This window comes from Sapajus apella, unplaced genomic scaffold, assembly GCF_009761245.1.
Source record: "Sapajus apella isolate SASKATOON/1434 unplaced genomic scaffold, GSC_monkey_1.0 scaffold4, whole genome shotgun sequence".
In the NCBI taxonomy this organism is placed as follows: Eukaryota; Metazoa; Chordata; class Mammalia; order Primates; family Cebidae; genus Sapajus; species Sapajus apella.
This window is the reverse complement of record NW_022436944.1, coordinates 13375635-13387673: the sequence shown is the minus strand read 5'-3', so window position 1 is coordinate 13387673 and position 12039 is coordinate 13375635. Positions and strand designations below refer to the sequence as shown.

At 40.6% G+C, this 12039-nt stretch overlaps 1 protein-coding gene across 7 annotated transcripts in view; it reads left to right on the top strand.

Moving 5' to 3' along the window:
• Positions 1-469: 469 nt before the first annotated feature.
• The window catches only part of MME (membrane metalloendopeptidase), a 96918-nt gene continuing 85348 nt past the window's right edge, over positions 470-12039 (top strand). The window contains exons 1-4 of one of the 7 annotated variants that reach the window (XM_032262789.1): positions 1031-1150; positions 2776-2844; positions 5337-5506; positions 6241-6276. In XM_032262789.1, coding sequence (XP_032118680.1) covers positions 5347-5506; positions 6241-6276 — 196 coding nt within the window. In that variant the 5' untranslated portion in view covers positions 1031-1150; positions 2776-2844; positions 5337-5346. The other 6 variants (XM_032262769.1, XM_032262805.1, XM_032262822.1 and 3 more) reach the window with 6 other exon arrangements.

Below are 12039 nucleotides of genomic sequence, written 5' to 3'. Positions count from 1 at the left end.
TCTGGAGTCAGGAGGTGGGAGCGGAGAGTTTCAGTACAGACCTTCACATCAGAGTGCTACGACCAAGAAAATGAAAGGAAAGGAGGGAAGAGGGTTGAAGAAAGCAGGAGCAAGGAAGGAAAGAAGGAAAAGGGAAAAGAGAGAGAGTAAGAAAAAAGAAAATGAGGTGGGGAGGGAGAGAGGAAATTTAAATGAAGAAGGAAGGATGCTTGGATTCCGGGAAGAAAGGGAGCAAGAAAGAGTGAAAGTAGAGGCACGCAATACAGTCTCCGGTCCGCAGGGGAGAGATGGAGCCCTCCTCAGCACAGAGAATCCCAGTGTATTGTTTTCTTGAAAGCCCCGAAGCTAAGCAATTCCAAGAATGTGTAGCAAAGCCCTTTTGGGAATGGTGAGGTGGGGTGTGGGGAGGATAGGACAGTCTCATTGCCACCGCCCGCCCCCCGTCGCCCCGGCCCCCTCACGCGAAGTGACTGGATTTGGGAGACCTAGCGGAAGCCTTCAGGTCACCCAGGGAACTGCTCCTCTCGCTGGTCCTGCAGCGGCGAGGCGGGCGGGGTGGTGAGAGCGCCGAGACGCGCGGGACGCGGAGATGAGCAAGTGGCGAAGCTGGACCGAGCGCCGGCTGGAGCGGCCGCCCAACTCCTGGTGCGGGATCTGCTGAGAGGTCACGGTGAGTCTCTGCGGGTGCGGGTCGGAGGGATGCCCGGGCGGAGGCGGGTCCAGAACCTCCCCCAAGTCCGGCCTCAGCCTGGAGCCCGCACCGCTCCGGGCGCGTGGGGCTGATGCACGGACCGAGCAGCGCTCGGCTGGGCTTCCCAGCCGCCCGCCCACCGGCCGCGGCCACCCGGCCCCGCGCGCTCATTGGTCGGGATGTGTCGGCTCCGCAGCCTCCAACTTCTCCCGAATCCCTCTGGTGAGTCCCGGGAGAGCGAGCTGAGGGACAAGGGTCCAAAGGGCGCGAGCGCCCAGGGCGCTGGGAGCCCGTGGGACGGGCAGGGGGAAGGCAGCCCCGGCCGAGTGGAGCGGCCGCCGCGAGGTGCGCGGAGCAGGGTCCGCCGCTGAGGTCCGGCGCCAGCCGAGCGCCCTAGACCCTGCGGCTGCGGGCGTAGGAGGCGTGCCCTGGGAAAGAGCGGCTGCTGGGACCTGAGGAGTGAAGGGAGGGAGAGGGGCCGGGGGGTGACCCGAGGAGTGCTCTGGGAGTCAGGTCAGATTGGCTCTTAAGGTTCATTTCCATAGTTCCCTGCGGCCTCTGCCTCGGGGAGTTTTGTTTTGTTACCGAGATCCGCGCTACCAGATTGCACCGGGACTGATTTGGGGGCTGGGAATTTGCCGTTCTGCTGTACAGACACTGATTTTTTTTTTTTCTTTTTAAAAAGCAAGGTTTGTTTTCATTTTGGTTTATGTAGGATTTTCTCATTTGTAACTCACTTTTCTATTTTTACTTTTCTTAACTGGAAGATCTTTTCATTATCCCACCTCTTCATCTTGCTTTAAACCTGATTTCCTATTATATAATTTATGCTTAAATCTCACAAGGGTTGGTCGGTGCGGGTGGAGGTGTTCTTTTGTAGATGAAAGTTTAAGACTTCCTACTTAGTACTGTTTGAAAATAAGGGTAATTACAACCAAATATCCTTCTTTAGCCTCTTGATCAAGTCGATTCCTTCCCCATATGTGATTCAAATGGCAATTTTGTTAAACTGAAAACTAGTACCTGATTTGTAGCGTCAGCATTTGGACCCTGCTCATCGGCAAATCGACTGTATGAAGGGGGATAGCTTCATTCCCTGGCATTTTTGTGGGTTCCAGCACTTTCAAATATTGCCTGGTAGTTTCTTGGACTTAAAGCTGTGTCTTCGGTTGTAGAGCAGCACTATCCAGGGGAGTAATGTGGTTTGCACTTTGTAACCAGAACTTGGTATTTCAGGCCGGGAAACACCTAATTAATGTCTGGGAAACAAGAAGATGATTGATTCTGAGTACTTCTGTCCTCAGCTTCTACAGACACAGTCTAAATATGGAAACAGTTTCTCCGTCTTCTCGTGCCTCAGTTTCCATAATGCAAACTGTAATTGCAAAGCGCAGCTTTAGGGACCTACAGTCATAAGTTAATGTTGTAATGTGCTGTGAAGATGAAAATTGCTTAGCTAAGACTAAGTCTGTAAGTCTGTAAGTAGACTTCCTTTTTAACACATCAGTTATCCAGGTTTCCTGCTTTGACTATCTGATATAGTTATGCCTATGCTCAACTGGTGTAAGAATTGCTGCTTTACATTGCTTTGAAATTCAGCTTATACTTAAACAAAATAGTAATTTAATCTGTTTATAATGTTGTCAAGCTGAAGTTCGCAGGGTTCTTGTTATCTTAGACCTTCTAATTCTCTATTCTCTTCTGTGGCAGTGTCCACTTTTCCTTTTAAACTTTTTAACACATCTTCAGTTGAGTCGAAATATTTTAAGAATACAGGTATGTTTTTGCATACTCTGCTTTATACGGGACTACCAGTATCAACTTTTTTTTATTATTATTCTTTTGTTTACTTGTCCCCCTTACTTCCCTCTTAAATGGGACTGGGTGTGGTTAAGTTGTATATTCAGGTATCTGAGTGTTAGTGATATGTTCCACAGTGAGATTCCAGATACTGTCCCCTGATTTCTTAAAGAAAAATAGTGAACCTTCCAGAATTAACTGGAAATGAATGACAAAGTTAATTTGGAGATTAAACTTGCATCTTTTCTGCTTTTGTTCAATGCTTTTGAAAAAATGCTACTTAGGAGCAAAAGACTTCCTTGAAGAATTTACAGAGTGTTTACAAGAGGGGGAGATGGAGGAAGACTTTGCAGGTGATTCAAAGATTATATTGTTTTGATGCAGCTCATGTCACTGTCTTCATTTCTCTGGAACTGATTCTGCAGACTTAGGTGCTGAATCATTAAGAGCCCAGCTGTTTCAGTACCCCCGTCTCAAGGGCAGAAAGGAGAAGCCAAGGGAAGATAAACTCACAAGAGAGAAGGAAATGCCTACTCACTAGCTTTACTTCGCCACAAGGCATGGAGTTGCCACAAAGCACCTGTAATTTAACCCTGAGGCTGCTTGGTTCACCTCTTCGCTTTACTTTACAGAGACACTGACTGCCATTTCTAAGGAAAAACTTAAAGAAAAGGCATCTTCTACCAATAAACATTTCTCTACATTGTCTTCTGAAATATTATTAAAGCAGGGGGGAAGAATATTCAGGAAAGGGAAATACTTGAGCAAATGTGTTTAACATTCAGATGTTCTTTAGGGCAATCAAGAAACATGGGGAGACTAAGAGAATTATTATCGTTTACCTCTCTGTAAGGTGTCCAGAGTATTATTTAATTTGTTCCCATCTTTTCTTTGCCCAACCAATACACTATTAAAATAGGACTGCAATCAATGCAATTCCGTATCATAACCCCAGGGGTGGCGAGACTAAGCCAGCATGGCTTACATAACCATTAAGTAAGACATTTTAACATTCAGGTACATTACATTCCATTTTTATTGAGCAGACACCGCTTTCATTGTCTAATAAAATATTTTTATTTGATAGTCTGTCCTTGCTTCTAGTGTCATGTAATCAAGCAGACAGCATATTTGAGACTTTGTATCCAGAACTTTAAAGTCTAATTGTTGTTCACTTATTAATAATTCACTGGGAAGATTAATTTCCTGGTTTTCTGCTGGGTCTCCCAGAACACACTTCAAATGTAAAATGTTTCTTCTTTCTCCTATGCCTCAGTTTCCATAAAACACACCCTTAGGGAATTGTGTGTATTCAATAAAGATCTTTAACTATAAGAGCATTTCTGAGCCGTAACTTCATCTAAGAACCAAATTCTAAGAGTAGTTTGTATTGAGCTATAAACAGCTAATCTGTTAGTTTAAGATGTTCTTTTATATAGTCATGCAGAATAATGGAAATTCTGTGCTCTAATCCTTGGGGACTGACTGATAAAATATCACTAGGCCCCTGATGAAATTTAATATTTAGGCTTATATCTCCTCAGTTTTCCCCCTAAATTTCTACAATAAGATCTAAATTAGCTTTTACTGCATGATGATACAGCTTTATTTTGAACAGTGACCAAATGTGTTCTTTGCAAAGAATATTGACTAGTTGTGTAGCCTTGAGCATGTTGCCTGACTTCTCTCTGCCCCAGTTTCCTAATTATTCTATTCTGTGTCAGTTTCCACGTTTAGGCTACAACTTTTTAACACATCTCTAGTTGAGATGAAAGATTTTTAAGAATCCAGGTACGTTGCTTGACGCAGTGGCTCATGCCTGTAATCCCAGCTCTTTAGGAGGCCTAAGTGGGCGTATCACGAGGTCAGGAGATAGAGATGATCCTGGCCAACACCCTGTCACTCCTAAAAATACAAAAAATAGCCAGGCGTGGTAGTGCCTGTAGTCCCAGCTACTTGGGAGGCTGAGGCAGGAGAATCACTTGAACCTGGGAGGCGGGGGCTGCAGTGAGCCAAGATCATGCCACTGTACTCCAGCCTGGGTGACAGGGCTACACTCCATCTCAAAAAAAAAAAAAAAAAAAAAAAAAAAAGAACACAGGTATGTTTTGCACACCCTGCTTTATACAGGATGACAAGTATCAACTTGGTAATTTTTTGCATTCTTTTGTTTACTTGCCCCCCCTTACTCCCCTCTTAAATGGGATTGGGTGTGGTTAAGTTGGATATTCAGGATGTGTGACCATTTTCAGCATGTTATCTAACCAGTTAATAGATACCTATATCAGTAATTTTGAACTGTAAAAATAAAAGTTGTTTTTATGACTAAAATAAACTACCTCATGTTTTCATTCCTTTTGCTGTTTATGTATATTAGTATTTCAAATTATTACTTAGTCAAAACCTCAAGATATTAGTCATTGATTTTTGAGCTCATAAAAAAAGCCACTGGAGCAAGATATAAAATTAACCTTTGTTGTTAGTCCAGAGTTCAAAAGGGTGAGTTTAAAACTTTCTTAATGATGGTAGAGCAATTATTTGCTTATAAACTGCTGAAGCAATCCTACTTGAGTATTCAACCAAGTCTCGCTGTCTAATTTTGCTGAGATTTCCAGTGATATACCGAAAAAAAAACAAACCCAAAAGGTTGTGACTGAGACCTGTCAAATTCATTTGGCTCTATATTCTTCGCTTTCAGCAACACAATTTTGACTTCTCAACAGCAAAAATGTATTTCTAATTTAAAATAACTGAACCTTTTACTTTTATCCAGCCATATGAGGCATTTGAACATTTTCGTTTTTATCTATATGTTTTTAATTATCAGTATTTTAATTTTTTGCAGATTTTAGGTGATGGGCAGATCAGAAAGTCAGATGGATATAACTGACATCAACACTCCAAAGCCAAAGAAGAAACAGCGATGGACCCCACTGGAGATCAGCCTCTCGGTCCTTGTCCTGCTCCTCACCATCATAGCTGTGACAATGATCGCGCTCTATGCAACCTACGATGGTAAGTTACTCCCACACCTGTGCATCCATAAATGCAAAAGAAAAGGAAATCTTCCTCCATGCTTTTACCATCTATCTAATAAATGTGTTAAGGATAGAGGCATTTAAAGACTGACAAAGAGATTCATTTATAGAATGTAACATCAGTATGTCAAACCAATTAACTCTGAAGTACAATACCTTTTATGTTGAGCTAAGTTATTAGTTGCAAGTATATTTAGTGCACTCATGCTTACTTATGAGGAATCTGATGTATAGTTTTTATTTGATTAAAATATACACAATTTTGTGGCCAGCTTTTGTAATAGTCATTAGTCAATTTTTGTTGTGTTGTTGGAATTCTAAAGGTCTTCACAGGAATTTAATAAATTTAATTCGAGTCTTGGAAGTTTTTCACAATAAGGATTTAAAAACATTGGTTGTTTAATGGCAAAAAAAAAAAATGATTACCAAGCAAAAACAACTGATTATTTCAAATTTAATATGCCTAGGACTTAGTTGGTAGAGAAGATATAATAACACATTTTTCTTCATAATCAAAGTTTTAAATTTAGATTTTACTTACTTTATTTTCTTATGTTTTCTCTAACCACTGACAATGACATACAATACTCAGTTTTTAGTTCTTGTTTTAAGGAACTGCTTATTTAATTGGCAGTTTTTGAAAGAACAAAAGATAAGTAGAAAATTAAAAATGTGTTGCCAATATTTATGCATATTTCCTCCTTTTCCTAGATGGTATTTGCAAGTCATCAGACTGCATAAAATCAGGTAAGAAATGGTTTTTACATGTAATACTTATGCAGCTGATATATAACATTTAAAATTAAGTGCTAATCTTCATTTGCTTTGTTTATACTTTTATTCATTTTATTTATGGGTCTGGCTCTTTTATTTATGTGTCTGGCTCTATAATCAAGGAAAATAAAAATGTATTTAAGTAGTAGATTAATTAACTTGTCTACTCTGAAAAATATATCACTGTTTTCAGCCCTGGGCTGTATGGCAGGGCAATAGAAAACTGTATCTCTATTTGTATGGAGCTTGCCATGTAGTTGGAGAAAGAAAATGAACACATATGAAACGGTAAGCATCGTATATTGTGTTAAATTTCTCAATGCACATCACTAGGTGAGTGAGAAGAAGGGAGTGAGATGTAGGTCTGTAAATCTAGGCAGAGAAATTAACATTTGGGGAGAACCTTGAAGTGGGGCTAGAATTGAGATGTGGAGGTACAGAAGAAGGAATTCCAAAAACAACAGAAATAAACTATGTTATTGAGAAGTAGTAAAAATGTATGCTTGTTGGAAGAGTGCATTATGGAGACCCTTGAAACTCCATGTTTATCCTTGATATTGTAATACAGGAGAAACGGATATTTTGAACAGGGGAGTGATCAGGCCAAAGGTGAAAGGTGATTCTGGGAATGTGAAGTTGGATGGATTGAGTGAAAAGGAGGACAGGCAGGTGGGGGCTGCTGCTGTACTCTAGGTGTTAGCAAAAAAGGTTGGCCTGTGGTGAGATAAGAGGGCTATTGTGATAATGGAAGGGAGAATTGGGTGACTCAATAGAACTGACTTGCTAAATAAAATGAATGAGTCGAGAATGATGCCAAGTTTTAAAACCCAAGGGACTAAGAAGAATGGTGGCAGCCCACACAGAAATAGAGAGGTTATGAGGTGGATGTGGATGTGTTTGGTCTAAGCCGTGGGTAACAGCCACATGAGGATAGACAGCAGGGAGGTAGAGATGAGGTTTAAAAAGCTGGAATTTGGATTTGGGATCTGTCAGTTTAGGAGTGATAGCGGAAGCCTCGGGAGTATTTGAGTTCTCAAAAGAAGAGAAGAAGTTTAAGGGCTGAACTTAAGACATAAGTGATTAGAAGAGAAAAAATATAAGAACGGAAAACAGGAAAGTGTATGGAGCTATAGAAATCCTATCAATTAGAGTGTGTTGAAAATGGGAGTATTTGTTCTTTCTTCAAGAAGAAGAAAGGTGGTAGCTAAGGGCAGCAACCTGGGATATGAACACAATGCTTATGCCCTTTAACAAGAGATTCTAAACCTCCTTTCTAACGTCTATGTGTCTTATAAGAAATAAACTGTCCCAAATAATTTTAAGCATTTTCTGCTGGATAGTCTCTTTTTTTTTTTTTTTTTTTTGGCCAGGTCTTGCTCTCTCATCCAGGTTGGAGTGTAGTTGTGTGATCACAGCTCACTGTAGCCTTGATCTCCTAGGCTCAAGGCATCCTCCCGCCTGAGCCTCCTGGGTAGCTGGGACTATAGGCATCTGCCACCACTTCTGGCTAGGTTTTTAACAATTTTTTTGTAGAGGAGGGGTGTCACTATGTTGCCCAGGCTTGGTCTTGAACTGCTGAGATCAAGCGATCCTCCAACTTGTCTTCCCTAAGTGTTGAGATTACAGGAATGAGCCACTGCACCCAGGCTTGGATATTCTTTATATGGATTTTTGTTATTCACTGAACTTTGCAAAAGAATGATGGGAAAATGTCTGACAATTCTAGGTTGTAGTCTAATATTCTGTATCTGTGCCCTTTGCTTTTTTTGTATTGCTTTTTGATGGGTTTTTTTGTTTTGTTTTGGTTTGGTGTTTTTTTGCTCTGGGTCACAAGTGCAATGGCCAGACATCTTGAGATGTGATGTGGGGAGCTTGAGGGAGACTTGATTTAGATGTTAGCCATTTGCTGCTCAACATAAGATGTACTTTCTCCTTCAAAGTTTGTCTCAAAAACAAAGCTGCTTTATTCCCAGGGAAATGGCTGCACAGGTTGGTACCTTGGCTGGAAGATGTCCATGGTCGTGTGCAAAAGTCAGCATATGCTCGAGTTTTAAAAGTTAACGTTTACTTCCTCCCCAAGTCCTCCTATGCTTTCTCTCCCTACCAGCTACCCTATTAAATGCTCAGGCTGTCCTGCTTTGAGAAACTTCCACTTACATATTGACTACTAAGGGTTAATTCCTCTGTCTCTAATGCACTTGACATGTCTCTTCAGTATGTTAATCTATAGATTCTCTCTTCTGTCACTATTTTGTCCTTTTTGTCTTCTTTTCCTTGAATTTTACTTCCAAAGAAACTGGATTTTTTGACTAGGTAGGTGTATTTTTATAAATGACAAGTGATTTTGCCTCTGAGATCTAGGCAGGTTTCTCCTCCCAAGGAGCAATGTGACGTTCAGAATCTGGAATCTTAAATGTGACTTAATGTTTAGAGATACGGTTTTTAAATAATGTTTGGCAAGTCTCAACTCTTTAAAATGTATTTAACCTGTATCCTTTAATTGTGGCTTAGGAATCAAACCAAATGTAAAACACCTTGCATAACTGTATCTTGGCAGAGGAATGTATACAATAGAAATAACTTCTGTGGTAAACAAGGTTGCTGTACAGCTGTGTATTTTTCTTCATTCTGTTGGTTCACAAGCCATTAGAATGCTTGTTCACATTGGTAGTTACTATTCTTCCTAGGAGAGTAAATAAGATGACACACACCCTCATGTATACACTCTTCATACACACAGACACACACACACACACACACACACACACACACACACACACACACAGTCTTTTGCTGGTTAGGAGATCTTTTCTGCCACAGAAAATACAACTATTTCTTTTAGAAGTTGTTGCAAACTAGGAAAACCCTAGAGGAAATCTTGGACAAAAGCAAATATTAAAGTAGAATGACAAGAGTAGAGCAGATGGAAAGAAAAGGAAATATGAAGGCCGAGCACGGTGGCTCACACCTGTAATCCTAGCACTTTGGGAGGCAGAGGTGGGTGGCTCACTTGAGGTCAGGAGTTGGAGACCAGCCTGGCCAGCATAGTGAAACCTCATCTCTACTAAAAATACAAAAATTAGCTGGATTTGGTGGCGCACATCTATAATCCCAGTTGCTAGGGAGGCTGAGGCAGGAGAATTTCTTGAGTCTGGGAGGCGGAGATTGCCATGGGCTGGGATCATGCCACTGCGCTCCACCCTGGGCAACAGACCAAGAATCCATCTAAAAAAAAAAATAAAATAAAAAATAAAAAAGAAAGAAAAGAAAGAAACGAAAGAAAAATATGAATAGAAAGATGTTGAAAAAATATAAAATATCTTATCAGCAAGTCTATAGGGCACTTTAAGAGACTGGGTGGGTTCAAACCTGAGCTCAGAAATTCTTGAGAATGGGAAAAGTAAGTATTGATACTCATGGTGCTTCCATTAAGTGAAAGATGGCCCCAACTCGAACCTTTCTCCCAGTGGAAGGGAATGTCACAGCAAATGTAATTTTCTCTTTGATCCTTTGAAGTCAACGAATAGAAGTCAAGCTATACAAAGACAGAAGTAAAATGTTGCAGAAGGCTGTTTCAAATCTGTTTGGTATTACATATTTTAAATCTGAGCATCTAGGATTTAAATATTTATGATGTACATAAAATGATGTTTATGTATACTTTAAATTAACTTGCCCATATGTGTAATGTGTCAGTATGAAATATTACACCAGACCTAAAATAAAACAAATACCACTTAAGAAATAACAACTTAAGGAAGGGATCAAAATGCTACAAAGTATTATTCAGCACTTATTTGCCCTATAAGATTGTCAAAAACTTAGAGTTATAGAGCTTGTATGTGATTTTGCAGACTTTTCTATGTAAGTCTATATCTTGAAACTGACTTCCATTGCATTGTAACCTTCCTAACTTAGATTTCAAGGAATCTTATGCTTTAAATCCAGGTTCCTTGACTCAATCACTATTGATATTTTTGTGCTGTATAATTTTTTGTTGTGGGTGCTATTCTGTGTATTATAGGATATTTAGCAGCATCCCTGGCCTCTACCAACTAGATGTCCAGTCCTCCCCTAGTTATGACAACTAGCAGTCCTCTCCTAGTTATGACAACCAAAAAATGTCTCTAGCCATTACCAAATGTCCCCTGGGGGCAGCAAAGTCACTTGTGACTGGGTACAACTGGTTTAAATGGTCTCAAGATGTTATCAGTGGTTCCTTCTTAATGGTAAGCAGAATAATGGCCTTTCAAAGATATTCACATCCAATTCCCAGAGCCTCTGAACATGTTACCTTACATGGCAACATGCCTGTAATTCCAGCACTTTAGGAGGCTCTGGTGGGCAGATCGCTTGAGGTCAGGAGTTCAAGACCAGCCTGTTCAATATGGTGAAATTTGTCTACAAAAAAATACAAAAATTAGCCAGTGTGGTGGCACGCACCTATAATCCAAGTTACTCAGGAGGCTGAGTCAGGAGAATTGCTTGAACCTGGGAGGCAGAGGTTGCAGTGAGCCAAGATGGCCCCACTGCACTCCAGCCTGGGTGACAGAGCAAGACTCTATCTCAAAAAAAAAAAAAAAAAAAAAAAAGACAGAGAATTGAGGGTCTGCAGAAGCATATGTTAGAAGTTAGAAGTGTGGTCCTAAATTATCCAGATGCCAGAAAGGCCAAGTTAAGACATAATCAATAGAGTTTACAAGAGAGAGTGGACCACCTGTATAGTCATGCAGGTTGGACACTACACATTTGTGGATGGCAGCCCTGAGAGACAGGCTTGTGGAACATTAAGACCTGGATGAAACACCTCTCCGAACTATCCACTCCTTTTGTTTTAATTCTGCACATACCAAGAAAATTTTTTATGATTATTTAATTATTAATGCAAAGAGAGGTGATGTTCTGTTACTTGAGAGATATTTTCAGCATGGTGAGATAATGCACAGCAGTCCCCCTCCTGTCCTCTGAGGATTCCCCCAAGACCCCAGTGGATGCCTGATACTGGACTGAACCAGTACTGAACCCTATATGTGCTGTATTTTTTCCTATATATACATACCTACCATAAAATTTAATTTATAAATTAGACACAGTAAGAGAGTAATAACAATAACTAATAAGAAAATAGAACAATTATAACAATATTCCAGCATTGCTGCTCTTGTGCTTTGGGACCATCATTAAGTAAAATAAGGGCTACTTGTCATCCTGAATCAGTGGATATGATGATAATGGAGAAGGCTCCTCAGTGACTTTCATCATGCTACTCAGAATGGTGCATGACTTAAGACATATGAGTTTTCTGTTTCTGGAATTTTCTATTTAATATATTGGACTGTAGTTGATCATGGGTACCTGAAACCATGGAAAGTGAAACCACAGCTAAGGAGGAGACTACTGTACGCACATGCTGATTTAATTGTCAGTTTTGTGTGCCTTGAGCTATGACCCTTGAACTGAAACGAAGCTTGCAAATGTCTGCAAGGGCTCGATCATGGTGATACCCTTGGTGACGTATCTTGGCAACAGCTGACCTTTGCCTGGCTACAACAAGGCATCTCTGCCTTATTGTGAACCATGGTCTCTACCTTCTTGTCTGTTATCACCTTGAAACCTCCATGAAGAAAAATAGCACAATTAGGTAAATACAGGAAGGACTGATGGCTACCTCATAGGGGCTGCTGGCCCTGTAGCAGCTTTTCAGTGTAGGAAATGAGGCTATTTCGTTATGTAATT